A 22,348-nucleotide genomic window follows, 5' to 3' on the forward strand; every position below is an offset into this window, starting at 1 on the left:
TGTCTTTGTTTTTCTTCTTTTTAAGGTGAGGTCACTAAAACGCCTACTCCACTGTTATTCATGGCGGGATCTGAAACATTGTGTATATGTATATTCTCAGGATGTACGTATATACAGATGGATCCTGGTAGACCATTTAAAAAATGTATTTAACTTTGTCTCGAGGCTAATTATTGACTAATTAATGGAGGAATAACAATTGCTACACTGTTATTGGATAATGTCGTTAAAAGTTTTTTAAAATGATATTACAAAGTATAATTTTAAAATCAACTAGCTGCCTTTATTGTGACATGCCTGGATAACGTTTCAGCTGCCGAGAACTTCCTCTACTTACAAAATAAAGGAAGAGGAAAAAATAGACAAACAATGAATATGTTTATTAAGAATACATACACCCCCACACATACACACACCCAACTAATATTGTAGTGGTTCATTTACCTGACTTCCGTGCAGGCAGCGTGGTATCGATTCCCACTCAGGTGCGGTGTGATTGTGTGTGGAAATGTTAGTCAGCTGGGATAGGCTCCAGCACCCCCCCGGCTCCGACCAGGTTGAAAATGACTGTAATTACTATGTTCATTGAGACGTCTCGATGTCTCTTAGTTCATTGGTGATGCTCTGATTAGTCTTTCTCCACAGACAATAAAGAATACATGACTGTTAACACTATTATATTATCTGTCTACCTGTGATATTGCACAGATTGTGGTTAGTACATTGATTAAAATCATTTCCTGTTTTGTTTAACAGCAAACTTTAACCAGGAGTTGGAACACAAAGCTTTAAAACTCTTTTTTAAGTGATGTCCACAATTTGCTTATCTTGAAAAACCTAAAAGTAGAGTAAAGTACACAATGTACAGTATTTTCGTACTATATGCAGTAATTGCAAATGTCTGGTATGGATGGTTTAAAGAAAAATGTGAGGAATCCTACTGAACACTACTCGGTGTCGTTTTAGGAATCAGAATACAAATCTGTAATGCTGATAGAAATGTATTACAGGTTTTTGTCACTCCTCCTATCTCAAAATGTTGCTCTGTATATTAGGATGTCAATCTTTTGTTTTCTTTGTGTCTAGCAAGACCGGTCTTTCTGGGCTTACATAACCTCCCGTAAACAGGGATCACCTGAGTTCTTGGTTTCCATGGAAGCCAGGTGATACAAACGTGCTTAAAAAAAAAAAGAAACGAAAGTGTCAAGTCTAAACAAGTGTCAACACATCTTATTTCATCTAATCTCATTTTCTGAACCGCTTTATCGTTATTAGGGTCGCGGGGTGGTGCTGGAGCCAATCCCAGCTGTGAATCGGGGCACAAGGAGACTGACAACCATGCACACTCATGGCCATACATAGGGGCAATTCAGAGTGTCCAATCAGCCTACCATGTATGCTTTCAGAATGTGGGAGGAAACCAGAGTACCCGGAGGAAACCCACACAGGCCCGGGGAGAACATGCAAACTCCACACAGGTGGACCGAACCTGGACTTGAACCCAGGACCCCAGATCTGTGAGGCCCTGTCAAAACATAAAATTTCTAAATGAAGAATCTCAATCACCTAAATCATATGTGTCAAAGTGGCGGCCCGGGGGCCAAATCTGGCCCGCCGCATCATTTTGTGCGGCCCGAGAAAGTGAATTATGGGTGCCGACTTTCTGTTTTAGGATCAAATTAAAATGATAGATATAGATGTATATCATATTTCCTGATTTCCCCCCCTTTAAATCAATAATTTCAATTTTTAATCATTTTTTTCTTTGTGTTTTTAGTTAAAAAATCATTTAGTAAAATCTAAAAATATCTAAAAATATTTTCTGTTTTCCATTTTAATATGGAACATAATTAAAGAAAAATGTGGTTTTCTTTTGAAATGAAATACAAATGATTTTCCCACACTAAGAAAAAAAAGCTCAAATAATCATTGTTTTAGATCTATAAAAAACTGAATATTTAGGGCTTTTAATCCAGTTCTTTTAATCCATTTATTATAAAAAAAACAACTAAATATTATATCTAAAATGGTCCGCCCCACATAAAGTCGAGTTGACGTTAATGCGGCCCACGAACCAACCCGAGTCTGACACCCTTGACCCTATTATTTTTATTTTTTACAAACATTGCACAATTTTTATTTGGTATAATGATGAAGAAAGCTAATATCTCAGAAATATGAGAAGCAGATAATAGAGATTGAAAAAGCAAAATGCAGTAAGGAATGAAATCACACCGAGAGGGTGTAGGCTGAAGGAAATGAGCCGCCTGGACTTCCCAGCATGCATTATGGTGGAAGCTGTCTCATGTTCCACCTGTGGCAAGAATGACCTGGTTGTCATTCAGAGCCTCTCTTCCCTTATCATATCTGATGATTCTTTACAGCCGACCCATAGTGGCCGCTAGTAATATGAGTCTTTGACAGAGGAGACTTTGTCCCCTGTGGACTGGCCGTTGTGGGTAACACGCCACGATCAATGATTAAACTAAATGGACTCATAAAATATCATATGCACCGTTCCAATGGCTTCATTTCAAAATTGCATTCATTTGAATTGTCAGACTTGAGCAGTTAGGTGTCAGAAATATTCAGTGAGAAAGGGATTTTATTGATTTTGTCTTCATTCAGAGCTCTCACTGTGTCTTTAAAATGTCTTAAATGGACTTATGAAGTGTCCTTAAAAAAGGTGTGTTGTTGGGCTAGGTGCGTTAAATGTTAAATTGTGTTGTATGGTATGAAACTGTCTTTTATTTAGTTTTTTTCTTTTTAAGTTGACTACAAAACTTTGGCTTTTTAAATGGTCTTTAAAAAGTCTTCAATTACACTTGATGAAAACTTGTTGGATCCTGTAATGTGGATAGATAATGGGAAATTGTATTACATTTTTGTACACATTCAACTAATTTCATCATGGCAAAAAATGCTGTATCCTGATAGCTTCGGATTCACGTATAATTTGTCTCCTTTTCAGTTTTACAGGCTGTATTTGAGGGTCCTAGTTGCAATTACATCAAATGTTCATTAGATGTCACTTGAGGTCCACAAGAAAATCTTCATATTGACAAGTGCTGTGTTAAGGACAGTGAAATAATAGTAGATTTCCTCACACATTTAAATTAACAATTGTGCAAAAATTGAGATCTGAGCTTGACTTGCAAAACTTTTGTTTTTCCAAATGTTTTACTTTTTTTAAAATCCTGCAATGTTGCATTGCATTAAAAAAAATCAGATGCTAACAAAATAGCTACTCATTAACAACAATCATGTGAACAGAGAGCATGTGAAATCTATAACCCATGTCTAAAACATATCATAAAATAAATGAGTACATGATGCTAAAGTCCTAAGGGCTTCAAATAATTGAAAATCTTATATAATGTTCCATTAACATTGCTTTTTACAAATATGTTTGCATATTTTATTTAACAGTTGGGAACATTTTAATTGTTGCAATTAAAGCTTAACATTAATAACCAGTTTTTTAAGAGAGGTCACAAGAATGTTAGTTTAATCAAGAATGCATCATTTGGTTTGTCACCTGCTATATTAGAATAGTAAACATGATACCATTTTTTGTATTTATTTATTGCAACGTCACATTTACTGGAAAGGCAAGACGCTTTGCGTTGGTCTTGTCATTTGTCGCTAAAATAAAGAAAGCTACTGCAAATATTGACTCGCGCTGTCATGCTACCTATGTAACCAGGTTTTTTTTTTGGAGGCAGAAACTCAAAATATTGACAGACAGTAAAAGTTGTGAAATGAAGATGAACACATTCAATCCTGGTTTCTAGTTCTAAAATTTCAATTGACCTAACCAACCCCCTGACTAGCAACCTATGGAGAATAATGCATAATTGATTTATTTCATTTTAATATGATTCTTTTAACATCACAAGATGCACTCTTAAGTGTAATATTTCCATGAAATTGTATGTAAGAAAATACATTTTAAATTGTATTTTCAACAGTAGGGCGGCCCGGCAGATGAGTGGTTAGCGTGTCGACCTCACAGTTGGTGACCTGGGTTCAAATCCAGGTTGGTCTACCTGTGTGGAGTTTGCATGTTCTCCCCGGGCCTGTGTGGGTTTTCTCCAGGTACTCCGGTTTCCTCCCACATTCCAAAGACATGCATGCTAGGCTGATTGGGCACTCTAAATTGCCCCTAGATGAGTGTGAGCGTGATTGGTTGTTTGTCTCCTTGAGCCCTGCGATTGGCTGGCCACCCATTCAGGGTGTGTCCCCGGCCTCAGGCCGAAGCCACCTGGGATAGGCTCCAGCACCCCCTGTGACCCTAGTGAGGATAGAGCGGTTCAGAAAATGAGATTTTCAAGTGTCTTATTTCTATTTTGTAGAATTTCTCAAGAATGCATTGCTTTCAGCAAAACTATGTAGATGAGTGAGTCTAACATTATGACATAAGAAGTGATTGTGTGTGTTGGCTACATGCCTTTCTCCGGATACCTCTTCAAAGGTTAAAACAAAAATGCATACGAGGTTTATTCCTAGGTGTCATTATGAACATAAATGTGAAGAGTGTTAAGTTGTGGGTGTGCTGTACATTTGATAAGAAAACGACATGACATGACAAATGGTTTTCATGAAACCAAACTTATCTGTTTTGGAATGTGGTATGAAATACAATTAAAAGCAATTAAATCACATGTGGTCACCCGAACTAAAGAATCGTGATGCTGACCATGTGTTAGCATATCAATTAAAGCGATGTTGTCAGGCTCCAGTGTAATCATCCAGAAGAAGCAGCTAAGTGTGAGTACAGTGTGGCCCGCGGGGTGACACGCCCCCAAAATGGAAGAAGGAAGATGGGAAAGCGAGGATGGAAAGGGAGGGAACGTGACTTCTCACACAATCTTGCAACGTCGTGAAATGTCACTACCTCGAGTAAAGTCCCGCCTTTCTGCTAGCGAAAACCACCACATCCATTCGCGTAGGGACCTGTCAATCATTTAAATGGAACGTGACGTCACATGGAAAGGAGTGGATGACGAAGAGGGGCGCTATTCCAACCAGGAAAAAAACCCCATCAGGAACGATGAATTACCCGATTTGATTGTCACCATTAAATACTCTTTGCAAGCTTTTTGGTCTCAAGAGAGAAGGTTCGGATAAAGCGCGTTACCAAGTGATGACGTTACTCCTGTCCATCTGTGCTTTTTTTCCGCGACAATTCCAGGGATGGCTAGCTCAAGCTAACGTAAATCGCTAACTGATTAGCTTGTACATTTAGCTATTCCTACCGCATGTGATTATTATTATTTTTTGGAAAGATTATTTTAATTTGCAAGTCGAAAAATTCTTGTAAGGAGATCGCCGACGTGTGCGTGCGGTAGATGGACGGGCTGACGGGCGGCTGTTGCTATCACTGCGCGGGCGTGAAGTATCGGCGTCGGGGCGGCTAGGCTCGCGGTGGGGCTCCGACAAATGTGGCAGGGGCGGCCAGCAGGGTCCCGCTGTCTCCGAGACACGATATTTTAATAAAGAAAGGCTTTCGGGTGCATAGTAAGCTTATACGCTTTAGCAGCGGCAAACGGAATAATTAAAAGGTGTTGGCACACTAGGAATCTCATTTTCAACCCCTCCACGTTAGCTAGCTGCTGGTAGGTTTTTTTTTCTTCTATTCCTAAGGAAATGGTCTTTCTTCCCATCTTGTAACGAATCCGCTATTTTTTTTGCAAATCATTTTTATTAATCACTTGCAAAAAGGTGGATTTGCATCCAATTGAAGTCTTGAGCTGTCAAATATTTGTCACCGGCAACGAGCAAAGAAAGTAGCCAGATCCCTTTCGACGGAACGGGATTCGATTCACTTGAGCTTGGAGGCTTTTCCGTCTGAGCCCCTCGCGGCCCCCCACCCCCCCTTTATTCGTTCGTCAGACAAGTTTTCTGGCTCATGCGGTGATGACTCTTGACTCCATGATGGCTTGTTGCCTGAGTGAAGAGGCGAAGGAGTCCAAACGGATCAACTCGGAGATCGAGAAGCAACTTCGGCGAGACAAACGAGATGCCAGGAGGGAGCTGAAGCTGCTTCTTTTGGGTAAGCATATTCTTCATCATCATCATTATCCTACATTTCCCAACATGAACCAAAATGATCCATTATATTGTCATGTTTTTTTTGAGGGGGGATTAGCTTTGTGTTATACGAAAAAAGGCGCCACTTGACACTAACATGCTCTTGACCGGGGTGTTCAAACTTTTTTGCAACCAAGATCTACTTTTCAAGAATGTAACCTTTCATGATCTACCTTTTTTCCAGGCCACCGACAAAGCTCATCTATTATTGATATTCCTCGCATTAGACTCTAACATGTATGGAAGTGGAAGGTAACGTTGACGTTAACTAAAGTTTACTGCAGACATGCTAAATTCATAAGAGCCTTCCATCACTAAGGAAACCGATAGAGGGGAGGGATCAAATGTTATTGTCCTTCTATCTATCATTACTTCCTTGGCGATCTATCGGTAGATCGCAATCTACGTATTGGGCACCCCTGCTCTTGACCCGATTATTAACATGTAAATTATTTGTACATATTGGTGACACTCCTAACAGGAGAACAGCTGCGTGACCCCACGTTATACCCTACTTGTTGATACAGTTTGATAAGAAGGACCTTTATGGCCTGTCTCGTGTTTTTATAGGCTTGCCGATTTGAGTGAACCGTTTCCAGAGTGTGAGTGTACAGTCATTTGTCCTCTTGCCTCTCCATAACTGTCATAAACAGTCTAAGTTTCTATACTGAACAAAGTACTTACTGTCACTGAAGTAATAAAGAAGCAGGGGTCAAGCTGTTTCTCTGAAACAGTCTGCAAATCAAATATAGGAACATCACATTTGTTAGAAATTCTTTGATACCCAAATTTTCAGTTATACATTATAATATAATTTGAGGAATTGCTGACACTGTTGCATTTTGCACCTGTGATGAACAGTTATTCTGAAGCAAAAAAAAAACCTTTATTAATTATTAGTAAAGGAACAACTTGGAATTAGAACATGAACACTAATTCCTACATTACAGCAAGAATTAAAATACTTTCATGGCCTAGTGTATTTTCACACACCTATTGTGTGGATTCTTTTTCGAAAGGTAAATTCCTGCTGCACTTAAACGTCCTCAATGAAGTGAGCAGCAACAAGCATGAGACGTACACATTTTGGTTTTATATACTTAATGTGTTGACAAATCATCTGGCAAATTGAAGGAAGCATATGTAACCCTCTGACTCCTGAGCCTGCTAATCCTGATACCATTTGGATTAAAAAGCCAGTGTTGACACTGTTCTCAATGAAAATTTGACATTCCAGTATTCACTTGTGTAATACCCTGAAGCATTTCTATTACCTCTAACTACACTAATTTCAACATTTAACCCAAAATCCATTAGTCTATAATCCTTATAAAGCATGATATATGGGTGTGGGAGTGTGTGTATGTTAAGATTCTCTCGCTACGTTTGACCAAACCGTGCAATGTAGAGAGTTGAAATTTTTTTATGGTGGCCAGAAATGGCTGTCGGATCCTAATAGATGATTGAATTTCTTCACCTTCTAAGTGTGTAAACTCAATCTTTTATTTGTTAAACAACCATTTTTCAAAAGATATTTTTTTAATAGTGCAACAATTGTCTTTTGGTTATAAACAAGCAGGTGGGACCGGCGAAGCCGGGCCCCCCTGCTTGTAACTGTAAAATGGCTGGTTGGAGGAAAAATAGTATACAACTACATGTCAAGTCTGATTTCTTTGATCTGTAAACATCTCAATATGTGCAGGCGCTAATAAAAGAAAAAGACAGAACTCTTAGCCTTCAATTAGCTGTCTTCAATAAAATGTCATTGTGCCTTGTTAAAGTTGCAGGAACATAAGATTTAGGGTTGTGGCCATGTTCTCCCGCAGAGGATGCAGGCCTCTCAAAAAGTGGTCACCCAAAAATACCGGTCAAGACACAGGAAAATGCGACATTTTGCACACAACCCAGCCAAAATGTGGTATTAGCAAACTCAAATTATTCTGTTGCTTTCAAGACAATCTTGACTATATCGTTCGATGCTTGCGTACTTTATGAATAAATTCATAGTATGACATTATCCATTAAACCACTAATTTTGAAGGTGAGTTACAAGTATTAATAGTTAACTGCCCCCCACACTCGCAGTTTGGGGACATAATAGTCATCAGTCATTGTTAGGGTTATTTCGTAAATTTAGCTAACATCTAGCAAAAAGTGGACAAAAGGTGAATATAATTGGTTTTAATTAGAAGACTATTGGAGAGCCAATCACATTGTTTTCAGAGAGCCTTCTCCCTCATGCCTTCCACCAGATTATTCTCCCCACCAGTTGCTTATCACCACCCTTTATTGAGGGGCTAAGAGGTCACAAGCAAATGGCAGGGGGCAGCAAAGGTGGGGGCAAGACTGCAAATTAACATACTACAATGCCAGAAAGGTTCAAATCCCAAAATAACCAAAATAATCAGTCTTTTTATTCTAATCACTACTACAGTCTTCCCTCAATTATCGCGACTTCACTTATCGCAAATTCGTTTCTTTGCGATTTTTTTTCTGCGATTTTTTTTTTTTTTTTAAAAGTTCATAAAAATGTGAAAATCCACGCTGAAACATGTAAACGGAAGCCACTCTTGCTACTATGACTCCTCACAGAAGAAGAAAAAGGTAGTTGTAATAGGGGTGACCCTACTTTACGATAAAATATCCTTTCAAATACTTCATGTTTGGGTTTATCAGTGCCATATGCTCGATTTGAATATGTCAGTGCGCAGTTGGCGAAACCTGCCGTTTTGCTGCGTGGTAATAAGGTGCGTATTTGTAGTTGTGCACTGTTTGTCATGCTCCTCTGTTGGTTGAGCAAACTCATATTGACACACCCTGACTTTCAGCAGATATGTGTCAGACTGCGAGGCCTCTGGCCTATGTAGCCATTGCCTTTTTTTACTGTATATGATATGTACAGTCAATAAAAAGTCCATAGGCTCTTGCTCAAATGTCACACCGTCTTTTCATCAACTCTTAATGAACTTTATTTTGTGGTATTCCTCTGGGAATGGCTAATGAACTTGAGAAATCCCCCTGCAACTGAAAGTTACACAGAAACATTTGTTAGAGAGATGAAGAAAAATATGCTACCAAAATGGGATTTTTAATTGTAAGTTCTCAAGATGGAAAAGTATGCAAGGAATTTTTGTGAAAACTGCATCCTGTGCTGTGCTCTTGCAATTCACACGCTCTGTAGCCTTTTTGATTTTTTTTTCTTTACAAAGAGCGCACCCATAATTTCCACATCAGAGCCATAACCGAATGCTTTTAACCAGCTTTTTCTTCTACTCAAAAAAAAAAATTCAGCCAAGTGGGATATTGACGCAGCTGTGAGTGCGCAATTTCTCACAGAGATACAGTATCCTACAATCGGCTAATTAGATACATCACAACATCAGCCTCTAGACCAACATGAGTGTCGGACAGAGTTTAACACAACAGGACGTGTTAAGTGAACGTCTGCTTGGGATTGATGCCTTTCACATTTGAACAAATTCACAACTAATTCTCGGTACCAACAATCGATGCGCCATTAAGCGGCAATTGCGCATTTCCAAAATGGCGTGTGGCATCTTGCAGCAAAAGAGCACGTTCCTTTACACAATTGAGGCGCAAGCCCCGCAATGGAATTGTTCCGTTTCAGAAAGCATTTACCGTATTTTCACGACTATAAGGCGCACATAAAAGTCTTACATTTTCTCCAAAATAGACAGGGCGCCTTATAATCCAGTGCGGTTTATATATGGACCGATACTAAAATTTATCACGATAAAATAAAATAAATAAGTCGATAGGGTACACCATCCTCTTCAGCTCTCACAACTACGGCAAGCAGCCCCCGACTCTACTATTTTCCCCATAGAAAAAGTACTGCGCAGTGACTGCTGGGATATGTAGTTCTTTTGTCAATACACCCAATGGATTGTGGCCTGTATACATCGACATCAACACAGCTTTACAAAGCATGGAAAGCAGCGTTGGAAAAGTTACGCTAGCTACTAGCTAGCTACTATTTGCGAATGGATTGTGGCCTGTATACATCGATACATAGATACATGTTTTGCCATGCCTGGCTGCGTCTATAAAAACGGTGCGTCCTTTGTGTGTGTAAAATACAGAAATAGCACTCGTTACTGACACTGCGGCGAAAAATACGATGCGCCGTATAGTCGTGAAAATACAGTACATTTTTTTTGGTTTGTCTGATTAAACAGTCTTGGTATGTGTAGGAAACATGTTTAAAATATAATTCCTTTACTGATCAGTTCTCATTAGCGGCCACTGATGGTAAGGAAAAAATCTACACAAATTGTAGCTGACTGGTTCACCGTACCTGAACTCCCAACACAAACAAAAACAAAACAAAAAAGTTAAGCATGATTGTCCTCATTGAACCAGGAGTCTGTGTTAGCTTTCATTTTGTTTAAACAGGCTAAGAAGTTGCTTGTTTCTGTTATCATTGGCCTTTCAAGTACATGACAGACATGTTGGACACTGATGGAATGTTTGGACTGTGGGTTCCTACCTTAAAATTTCTTTCTAGCACCATTATTAATGGCCACTGTTGTTATCCATCTGGTCTTCATTTCCTCTTATTGCATTTGTCCCTTAAGGTTTTGCCTCTGCTGTTTTACCGCCCTGCATGGTGGGAAGAGATTTGCGGGTGGAAAGACTTCTTTTGTATCATTAACATGGGGAATTAATTTGTTCACGCAGTCTCACACATTTTCTATTAAGCAAGGATCAATCTGCATATAGTAAGTACATTGACACGTTTTGATACTGTAAAATGTTTCATTTTTGTTGTCAAAATTGCAGGTGCCAGTTGCTCTAGGATTTTTTTTTCTTGATTATTATTATTAGTGTTTTTTTAATTGATAGTTTGTCTGTCTGTCAGTTTAGGGTTAGGATAATGTAATGTCATTACACATTAGTTAAGCAATTAATTACCATGCATTGAACCATGCTTACTGTGGTTACCATCCCGCATTCGCCATCTGAAGATCATTGGTCTTAGTACAACTTGTACATTTATTAAGGTTCCCCAGAGGTAGAATTTGTTTTTAATACTTGTCAACAGGGACAAGGGAAAATATGCATACTTAGTATGTAAGTATTGAATAACCAAAGGCAGTTTTTCCTTTTTCAAAGATAAGTTAATGAGTTGCTGAATGATACTTGCATAATTGTAACCTGCCCAAAGCTGTAGACATTCTTGCTTGAAAGTACTTTTTAGTCTAAAAAGCTCGCTTTTCATTGTGGCCAAGCCTGGATTCCTTCAGGCAGAAAGCAGGTTCACTTCCCAAAAGTGTCATTGGAAAAGTTCCCGCGGGCGAAAAGGGTCACTTGACAACCATTTGGTTCCTGTACAGTGAGAAAAGCCCCCCAGACAGCCTTGCTAGCACTGAGCTGAAGTAGATATCGCTTCCTGTTTGATGTGCTTACAGGGAGTGTTAGGGAATCATTTACTCGGGGAATAATTTTTTTGTCACCCTTTGCACCTCCTCCCACGCCACTCTCTTTACTTTCCAACATGGTTCTCTCACGCTGTGCTTCTGGTTATTGATCTTCATGTAAATCATGACTAAAATGTCGGTTATGCCCTCCAGTTAGCCCAGCCCAATGAATGGGATGTGTATCAAGGTTTTCTTTTCCTGGAAGTTAGTGCTTATTTCATTGGCCAAATGAATAGTTACACAACAGTTAGTTGAAGAGTTAAGCTGCCCATGTGAATTTGCTCTGCTAAACATATTAAAATTGATTGCATAACAGCCCTTTCATGTTATATACGTTAGTTTTTATTCCAGTTGCATAGCTGCTTTTTTTTTTAACTTGAACTTATAATTATTGTACGAGGAATTCTTTTTGCAGTTTTGCCTTTAAATATCAAAAGCTATTATACTAGTTCATGCATATTTCCAATCATTCATTCCACAAGAACTTTAACAATCCTAAAACATTTTTAACAGAATTTAATGTATTTTTAATTAAATATTACTGCATAAGACTCTGAAGCACCTGTTGATGCTCCTAATGTGTCATCAGGAGATGACTGGGGGGACGGTGCCAAGGCTAAAGGGGGTCTGATATTGGTTCCTCTGCTAAAGCTTGACTGGGTTTTGCTTAATTAGTAAGGTAATTAACATTTTTTTTCAAAGGGAAACCTTAAACCATAAAGTTGGGTCTGTTATTCTCACACTTTTTGTCTACTGTGGAAAGTATAGAGAGAAAAAGCAAGCTTTGCGTGTTTGTCTTAGCTCCATGGTGATATGACGAAGGATGATAGTGTTGTCGGCCTTGTATTTATGAGCTGGGATTGCCATGGGAACTGGTATGAACCCTAAGGAATCGCTCCAACAAATGTACATTAGCCTCACTGTGAGAAATGCTACTGCTGACTGGCCGGGTGCAATGGTGTCTGTTGAACGCTCATCATGCCTGTAAGAGATTCCACTTTTATTTATGGAATAGTTGGACTAAGGTGACTACTCATTCGTACATACTCGAACAAAGAGTGTCAGGATACAGAGGTGCCCTCGGTTTACGAAGGATTTTCAACTCTTGCAGCTATTTCATGTCAATTTGAAGCCTGGTTGGAGGCTCTGATAATGCGCAATCATCTCATGGGATATAGCCACTCCCATAAATTCTATTGTTTGTCCGCTGTCAGTTTGTTTTATCGAAATTTTAGCAGCAAACTGGTCACATAGCTACTGCTAACGTAATGGTTGCCAGTTGGCACTCCTCGGGGGGACGTAACAATGGTCAATGCGTTCAATCTCCCCAGCCTTTTCATTGTGGGTTTCGATTCAATGGTTCTTGTCTTCCTCAGGTACTGGCGAAAGCGGCAAGAGCACTTTTATCAAGCAGATGCGCATCATCCACGGATCAGGCTACACCGATGAGGACAAGAAGGGATTCACAAAACTAGTCTATCAGAACATCTTTACGTCCATGCAGTCAATGATTCGTGCCACGGAGACCCTGAAGATACCATACAAGTTTGAACAGAACAAAGTACGTTCTGTTAAATTGATGACCAGTACAAATACTTGAAATTTTCTTCAAAGTGAAGCTAACTTGCAATTAACATACAGAATTTTAGCAAAGCTTTGTTTACCTTACAGAACAATGCGCAGCTGGTGCGCGAGGTGGATGTGGAGATGGTGACGTCATTCGATCAGCCATATATCGGCGCCATCAAGATGCTGTGGGCTGACCCTGGCATCCAGGAGGCATACGACCGCAGGAGAGAGTATCAGCTCTCAGACTCCACCAAATAGTACGTCTGCCTTATATATACAAAACATTCTGTTTGAGAAGCATGTGCTCGTGTTGATAAAGATATTTGCAATTCCAACGTGGTCGCTGTACGACATTTAAAAAAAATATATATATCTGTACTGATAAGCTGTTTTTATTTTTGGATCAAGGGTGGGCAAAGAATGTAATGATTTTTTTCCCCCACCTATGTTTTGCATGTTGCAGTATGCCAGCCACAGCATTAGGTACACCTTTTTAGATTTTCAGATCTATCTGCAAGAGAGACAAGATGACTGAAACAGCTCTAAATGTGAAGTAGAAAGTGCTAGCACAATAATGAGTTTAGTTATGAAGTTGCTACAAGTATCTGTCACACAGATGTGAGGACATCAGCATTTGACACTAGACCGTTTTTCAGTTTTTAGACAGTTGAGATTATATTTCCCTCAGTTTTCTAATGGACTTCAAAATCAACATCTGCAGAAAACAAAAATATTTTCCCCCCTAGACTGTGGGATCACATGACCTGCTTCAGAAAACAAGTTTGTGGGCTTTATCTGTGCTGCAATGAATTCACATCTGTTACTGGATATAAAATAGCAAAGATAAAAGTCTATTATACTGGAGGTGTACCTGATGTTGTGTGTAATAAGTCTAAATCCATAATGTGTGCATCCCTGTCATATGTTCCTCCCCCTTCAGTTACCTTAGTGATTTAGAACGAATAGCGGCGTCGGGGTACGTGCCCACTCAGCAGGATGTGCTGCGGGTTCGAGTGCCCACCACTGGCATCATTGAGTACCCGTTTGACCTGGAGAATATAATCTTCAGGTATTGGTGGACTGAGTGCCGCCCGTGACGTCTCTGGTTGGCCTGGTCTTGAACCGCCGATGCCGCTGTCGCCACCAGCTAGCTTTGGGCTGCACCTAAATGAGTCTTTGATGGTAGCCTCTCAAAAGACCACGCTACAGAACGTGTCATGAAGTTGGCATGTTGTGTAGAGAATTGCTCACGTTAGCATCAATTAGTGTTTTATATAATCTGAGAGAAATTGTGTCTGTGGGAGCTGCCATCACGGATGAAGCTATAATTCCTTTGGGGGTTCTGGCACCAAATTTCATCTAATCCCCTTATGGTGCACGGGAATGTTTCCTTTGGTTACATCTGAACTGATCCACTTGCTTTTTGGAGGGTTTGTGTATTCTGTATCTGCTCTTATGCTTCTCTTTCTTTCCTCTCTCCTGTCTCTCTTATCTCTTTCTCTCGTCTTTCGCTCTTCATCCTGTCTCCAGCTATCTTAGCGATCTGGATCGTATCGCTGAATCTTCCTATCTACCCACCCAACAGGATGTGCTTAGGGTTCGAATCCCAACAACTGGGATCATAGAATACCCTTTCGACTTGCAAAGCATCATTTTCAGGTAGACAAAATAATTGCACCGCTTGGACTAACTTTGGCCCGCTACTGTTTCCATTTTTGTCCAAATGGCATGTTAACTACACCTGGAGCATGCTTAACGTACCTTCTTAGAACTCATCCTCCTTGTCAATGTACAGTGGTACTGTGCATTTCAAGCATAATTTGCTTTGCTTTTAATTTATCCCTGTTTCAAATTAATAATAATTAAGTGTCTTGTTAGACTCCAGATCAGATCATAAATGCAACTTATTCATCCTAATAAAACAAATGACAATTATTCTTTTAGAAGTCCGACAAATCAGCGGTAAATACTGTATCACTGGTTCTATTGGATCTGATACAATCTGTCTTTACGCCACACCCTTAAGTCAAAGGTTTTAGACACTTCCTCATCATGTTGAATGGTGCCCTGTGTCAAAACCTTTTTATGCAGGTCTATGTGCCTGGCTGCAGTTGAATGACACATTTCATGTGTACACCAACTATTGCCCCAAGTCAGCTGGGATAGGCTAGGTTTTGTGTTAGCAGGCCCGATTTCATAAGATGGTAAATTGGCAATAAAGTACAATCACCAAAATCCTTTTAACGAATAAAACTGAGTCTTCAGACTTTCAGTTTTTCCAGGTTTTCCCCTTTAATGTAATTCATTTAGATTTTCCTTTGAGCTATTGTTTTTGCACAAAGCCTATTATTTTTGTACTTTTCTGGTCTACATCCATTTGGCCAACAAACAGTCCAGCCACTAATCCATAGCAAAAGCTTCCATTCCTTCCACAAAAAAAGAGAGAAAAGCTAGAAGTGGACGACGTAACAGTACTGTTCAAATCGATAGGAAGCCATCATGTCATCTGCCTCCTACGCCTGGTAAGGCTGGAAATAACTGCAATGTGGTTGCACTCAAGTGCTTCCCGGCCGCTCTGCTGCAGTGAAGCTGAGAGGCTCCACTCGGCCCGGCTGCAGTTGATGATGACTCAATACATGCTCTCAATGGCTTCGCTTTTAGTGAAGAGGACAAAATTACAAGGGTGGTTCGGGCAGAGACTGCTAAGGTGTCCGTCTGTATTCACTGAAGCGCATGATTGTTTAGTTGCTCGAATGTGGAGCGTGTCACCCGCAACTCTGGATGGTAACAAACAAAATGCATGTTGTATACTCATATGACGACCCCCAACGCTAACAAGGCAGCCTTTCATAAATAGTCGTACTCTTTTAATTGGCTTTGAAGATGTAATTTCTCTTGCCTCGTGGAAAGGAGGAGACTCGGTCTCGTAAGTGGGTCAATCTTGCTTGTTATGAGAGGATGAAAAAGGACTTCGTTTGACTGGAAGGACTTGTATTGGAGGCATTTGTCGCTTTCATTTGATTTCCATTCTGTCATGTTAGTAATATTTACCTGTTTAACATTAAATGATGACAGGACTTTAAAGAAAATCACAAATATTTTGTACCATTCGCAGGTGAGTTGGAGTATTTTCCCATCTGACATTGGTTGAGATGCAGGACGCACTGGAGTGGTCGCAGTAAAAACTAGGGCATGAAAAAATACCATTTACTGTGCTATGGTTAGACAGATCAATGCATAGATAGATAGAAGACGTTTCTACTTCCTGGCCATTTGTGCAAGTATCCATCCATTTGTTTCTCCTAAAGCTCATCGTGTAAGTAAGCTAAAGCCTATTGCAGCTGACTTTTGACAACAGAAATATCCAACCTAAACCCTGTTTTAATGAATTTAAGTTGAAATAGCTGTTTAGATGCGAGAAATTGGTTTTCATGAATCAAAAATGTGGCAGATTTTGGAAATGCTTGACAGATATACAAAGTACTTGGTATGAAAAAAAACAAATCCCCTACTGTTGGACTGCAGATTTTTGCAGGCTTGTTTTGCTATCCTAAAGGCTACCACTAGACCCAAATTTTTGTTGAAAGATGGACATCCATTTTCCTCTATCACTTTCTTGCATGTAAAGCACATTTTTCCATCAATGACTACTTCGCTTGATGTGGGCCTTCAACTTTCCCTCAATTGACACCTTTGTCTTATCAATGCATGAACCTTTTTGTCGTCGCTGTTAAAATATGTGACTATTAGTAACCTTCTATAATGTTCTTTTCTGCTGTTTTACTTTGCTGCGTGTCCTTTAGGATGGTAGATGTTGGTGGCCAGCGGTCCGAGCGAAGAAAGTGGATTCACTGCTTCGAGAATGTCACCTCAATTATGTTTTTAGTGGCGCTCAGCGAGTACGACCAGGTGTTGGTCGAGTCTGACAATGAGGTGAGATGTTATAAAGACATTCCGATCACGTATAAGCTTATTTTCAAAAATACAATAGATATAGAGTATACGAATATATTGACATGGATAAAATGTTTTTGAAAAATATTTTGAAAATATCCAAGAACGAATAGTGGTCCACCACTTCACAATTCCATGATGTTGGATTACAGGTCTCATGCCCTTCATTTTCTTTTGTACTATGAGGGTCTTTCTGAATGGCTGAGCAGTGTTTAGGCATCAGAGTGAGCGGGGATTAAGTGAAGGTGTTGACAGACCTTGGCATACACTTTTTTTTGGTTGTTGCTGTTGAAGCTCTGATTTCATCACGGGGTCTCTTTTTGAAGTGATTATGGCAGTAGGCTTAAACTATATTTCTTTTGTGCAGAAGTAGTTTGAAATATTACAATATGTATGTTTCTTTGTAGATTTTTGGTGGCAGGGAAGTGTATTTGTAAAATATCGTCATGAAGTTTTAAGTATAGCTTTTTTGTTGAGGTCCTCTCACTCTGCTAACCTTTTGTGTGTATTCAGAACCGCATGGAGGAGAGCAAAGCTCTGTTCAGGACCATTATCACATATCCTTGGTTTCAAAATTCCTCTGTCATCCTCTTCCTCAACAAGAGGGATCTGCTGGAGGAGAAGATCATGTACTCTCACTTGGTGGACTACTTCCCAGAGTTTGATGGTATTGTTTATTATTAATGAAATTCATCATGCTTAGTTGTAGGTAGGGTTATGTTTTTCAGTCATCCAATTATTACACATATTCTGCTTTAATTATTGCATAATTATTTTCATATCATATGGTGACCCCTTGTGGTTTTGATTTTAACAACAGCAAATTAGTCATTTGTATACATCACAATTTAAAAAAGAAATATCTTGGACATATTTGAATAAAAAAATAAAAAACACCAAATAATTCTTTAACATTTTCAGTGACCCTTCAAATATTGGTATCGGTGCAACACTAATTTATTGTCAAAGGTTTATAAATTCAGTACATAAAGAATTACTTCAAGTAAATGTGATCAAGAAAAGAAAGGAAAACAAATGAACTGGCTTTTTATTTTATTTTGCAGGTCCTCAGCGCGATCCGCTTGCAGGCCGTGAATTCATCCTGAAGATGTTTGTGGACTTGAACCCGGACAGTGACAAGATTATCTACTCGCACTTCACTTGCGCCACCGACACAGAAAACATCCGCTTTGTCTTTGCCGCTGTCAAAGACACCATTTTGCAGCTCAACCTCAAAGAGTACAACCTGGTGTGAAGCGCTATTTAATGCAAAGAAAGAGCAAGGGAGAGAGCAAGCACGCGCACACATTTTATTATCCACTTTTACAATCATACATGTCTGCATGGAACACAGTCATCTGCTTTGCTCTTTTTTTCAGGTTTCTTTCCTTTTTTTTTGCACATGCGAGCCTCTTAATGGGGGAAATACATAGTTTAGCCTTATATCTATCTATCTATATATAGATATAGATATCTCAAAGACTTCATAGTTTATTGGGCTCTCTCCCTTCTTTTGTGCGTCGTGCATGCTGTACTCGACTACTGTGTGCTCTTCTTATGAAATAAGTTATTTTTTAAGATAACTCCCGATTTAGAGTGCACACACTCTGTTGAATGTAAATACTTTTGCTCATACACACAGATAATTTATCTACTTTTTGCCTACTTTGGAATTGTAGTGGCTACATTCAAAAGTATTGTAACCCACCAAACACAGGCCCCTTTTAAGTGTTAATACCCCTTTAAGAAGAAGCACTCGCACTACATTTATTGCAAATCACTCTACCCTTGCATTGCTAAATTGACACGTTTCCACTTTATTTTGTAAATACAATTATATTGCCAGTATTCCCGCCGTATAGTCATCTGGCTCAGAGCAGGAGAGTCGTTGCTTCAATACATTTCTGTAAGTTGGGGTTCCAATGAAGCTCAAGGCTGAGGCTTTTGGTTAAAATTAGATTTTTTTTTTTGCATAGCCCCTCAAAGTTATCTGTTGTTGAAACCAACTTTTAATGGCTTCTTAAAAACAAAATTTGCTGCCCTGACATTTTTTCTAAGTATGAATTGTTGAGACCTGCATACTTCCCAAGTACTCTTACATCAGAATGAAATACAATTTCATGATTGGACTTTTAGCCATGCCATTCCTAAAAGTCACATTTCATTTGAAGTTTTGAATACATTTCAAGTGGGCCTTAGATTCTAAACTATTTGCATTGAGCTGATGATTTGATAGCAAACTGAATCCCCAATTTGGAGTTATTTTTAGTTTCCCCCACTCTTACACCAGTTTTTGAACTCTAATAGGAAAATATTGCTTTGCCAGAATATTGGGGCCAAGGAAAGTTATCATCGTACACAGTTATTTTTAAACCTGTTAACATTAATTACTTGCATATTTTTGCTTGGGTTCGCTGTACTGCCAAGTCAATCTTTGTATGGCGTAACAATCCACTCCTTTAACTTCACATTTGTATTCTGACGTTCTTCTGAAGGCAGGAGCGACCTCCCGTGCACGCCATTTCAATAATCATTAGATGTACGAGTAGTAGCAGCATTAAAAGTAGTTGCGCTGCCATTGAGCTTTTCATTCAACTCTGCAATGCTTTCGTTGGTTTCTGCCGTCCGGCACATTTGATCAGCTCCTGGGAAGTGTTTAAATATGGCTTTTTTTCCTTAAATGTGTCACAGATCAGTGGGTTCTCCTCAGTGTCCAGCTCAAATGAGGACTTTTATACTGCTGTAAAATATTCGAGCTATTTTAACGGAGATGTGTTCTATCTTTCTAACGTTTAGCAGTCTGTTTTTTGGAAATGCTCGACAGTGGAGTGGAAGCATTGTCTCTATTTTCGGGTTCAGCTTTATGCAAAATTCAGAAAATGACAAAAAAAAGTGGTTGAATATTTGCTGTCGGAGCATTCTTGGATTTTTGTAATTTTAGAGCAAAATATGTTGACTGTTGGTACAATTCCCATATCGTGTCTCTTCGTGTTAGTACCTTTTCTCTGGAGCAAACTGACGCTTGGGTCAGGGATTTTCTTGCTCACGAAAGGCGCAACATTTCTCGGGAAAGGGCTTTTTGATTCTTTGTAATAAGTTGTTGCTTTGTTCTGTGTACAGTGGAATAGAGTGATGCATAGGTTAGTGAACGGGGGTGAGGCGGACGCACCTTTTGAGAAATTTGGCTTTTGAGTTGATTCAGTTGAGGAAGACTTGCTTTTTTGTTTTTTTTTAAAGCTCTTCACAATGTAATTCAGGTGTGTTGTCATCACAAGGGCTACTAGCAGCTTAGGTTGGTAAAAGTGCGGTGGGATCGAGGGGGGACGGGTTGGGGGGGCATCCAAACCACAGACGCCTATATGCGACATTCCTGGTGGCTTTTTGTTCTCTTCACAATTTCGCCTTTCGACAAAAATGAGCATCTGGCTCCTTTTTTTCTTCTCCTTTTCCTCTTCACTTGTCTTCTTTGTTAACATTTTCAATCAGTCGTCGTTTATGAAGATGCTTCTTCTGCTTTTTAAGTGATTGTTCACTGCCAGCCCACCCAGATAAAATAGATCTGTCTTCTAGCACCGTCAGTGGCAACCAGTGAGCTTGTAGTCAAAAAGGCCTAGGCGAATTTTGTCACCCAAAAAAAAAAGATATACTGGAATAATGGTTTTGTGGTGATAGTGGAAGAGTATTTAATTTTTCTGTGTTTACTCTGTCAGCGACGTAGATGACATCATTTCACCGTACAGTGTAAGTAAAATTGGAAGTACTTTCAATTGGAACCTTGAACTGGAAATGCTAGTCAGCATTTTTGAAGGTTACATTTAAACATGTCTTAAATTAGCCACTCAACCTTTATGAAGCCAAAGCATGTAGTTTGCATATTAAAAAAAAAAATGTTTTGGCACACCACTTCACAAAAAATGTCAGTAATTACTACAGAAATGTAGACATTTTTCTATACTGTTGACGTAAAATTGGGGTATTTTCCATGAATAGTATGACCCTAATTTTAGATTATAGTTGTATTTGAAAAATTCAGCTATTGCTAACCAAAGCAGCACATTCGGGCGGGCGCTTTGACAGCTCAAGATGATTTCAATATAAAGTTTGGATCAATTGCAGCAAAACAGATCATTTTTGATGTTTTGTCCCATTGAAGCTTGTTTATTATGCCTTGGAAAAAAAATTATTGAGACATGAAGGTACTGAAATGGCAATTTTTGGAAGCGCTTAGATGAATTGATACTATTGTCCCCTAAATGTATTTTTGCTTTTACTTTAGCACCCTTCTGACTTAAAACCGTCACATCCAGCTTGGATGGTTTTGTAAAACAGACATACTTTACCACATGTATATTTTACGACCACTTAATTTTTTTTTTTTTGCTTTTCAATAACTTTGTTCTAGTGGTGTACAAATTGAAAGTAATGTAATTTCTGTTTTCCTTTTTTTTTTCTCTTCTTTTTTTACAAGTATACCAAATGTAAATTTTGTACAATGAGCGTGCCAATCCCCCTTTCTTTGTAAAGCCAGATTCTTGACTTAATACTTAAGTGCCAATGTTGTGAAAGAAAGAGGGTGGGGTTAGGGGGCCTGTGAATTTTCATGGTCCACTTTTTAAAAAGAAATAAACATTGTGATTATTAACAATTTATTCTTTATTTAAGATGATTGATCTGCTGTTTTTAACCGCATGTGTTTGTCAGCCGCCGAGGGTTTACGTGGTTATTATGCCAGCCGAACCCTCACGTTATGGGTTGTGCTTACTATTGACTTGTTGATTTACAGTATTTTAGCCATATTTCTCTTTTTTTGTATCTTTCATTTCAACCACTGTTGCCTGAACCTCATTTTAACATGGAAACAACTTTCATAGCCTTCTCCTTTTCAATGTTTTCAATTGGAATAAAAAATATTCCTATACACACAACTACATTTGCTTCCTTTTCAGTCTCCTTATCTGCATTTTGCCGTTCCATTTCTTCATAATTATATCACCCAATAGTTTTTAAAAAGTTGACAGAGGTAGAATATTTTCACGTACTTTCACCAACTTTTCGTTTTTCTTTTGATTTAATACAACATAGCAAAATGTTAAGAAATAATTTTGATAGTGGAAATGACACCATATTGCCATTTAGGCAATGTATTATAAAAATATCGTCACATCCACTGTCTTTTTAAATCATATTTGTATGGTGGGTCATTTCTCATAATTTTTGTATTAAATTGGATCTTATGGCTATACATAAAAATATATATATTTATAAAGTATTATATATATGAATATAGTATT

General features: G+C 38.8%; 1 protein-coding gene across 2 annotated transcripts; it reads left to right on the plus strand.

Annotated features, from left to right (window-relative positions):
• Nucleotides 1-4,974: 4,974 nt before the first annotated feature.
• Nucleotides 4,975-21,982, plus strand: LOC144078509 (guanine nucleotide-binding protein G(q) subunit alpha). 2 transcript variants are annotated; one of them, XM_077606608.1, is made up of 7 exons: nt 4,975-6,055; nt 12,911-13,095; nt 13,206-13,360; nt 14,044-14,172; nt 16,907-17,036; nt 17,571-17,724; nt 18,122-21,982. In XM_077606608.1, the coding sequence occupies exons 1-7, from the start codon at nt 5,920-5,922 to the stop codon at nt 18,310-18,312; spliced, it is 1,080 nt and encodes a 359-aa protein (XP_077462734.1). In that variant the 5' UTR covers nt 4,975-5,919; the 3' UTR covers nt 18,313-21,982. The 2 variants fall into 2 exon arrangements, with proteins under 2 accessions (XP_077462734.1, XP_077462733.1); XM_077606607.1 differs by lacking the exon at nt 14,044-14,172 and adding an exon at nt 14,634-14,762.
• Nucleotides 21,983-22,348: the final 366 nt, after the last annotated feature.

This window comes from Stigmatopora argus, chromosome 8 (assembly GCF_051989625.1).
Source record: "Stigmatopora argus isolate UIUO_Sarg chromosome 8, RoL_Sarg_1.0, whole genome shotgun sequence".
Classification (NCBI taxonomy): Eukaryota; Metazoa; Chordata; class Actinopteri; order Syngnathiformes; family Syngnathidae; genus Stigmatopora; species Stigmatopora argus.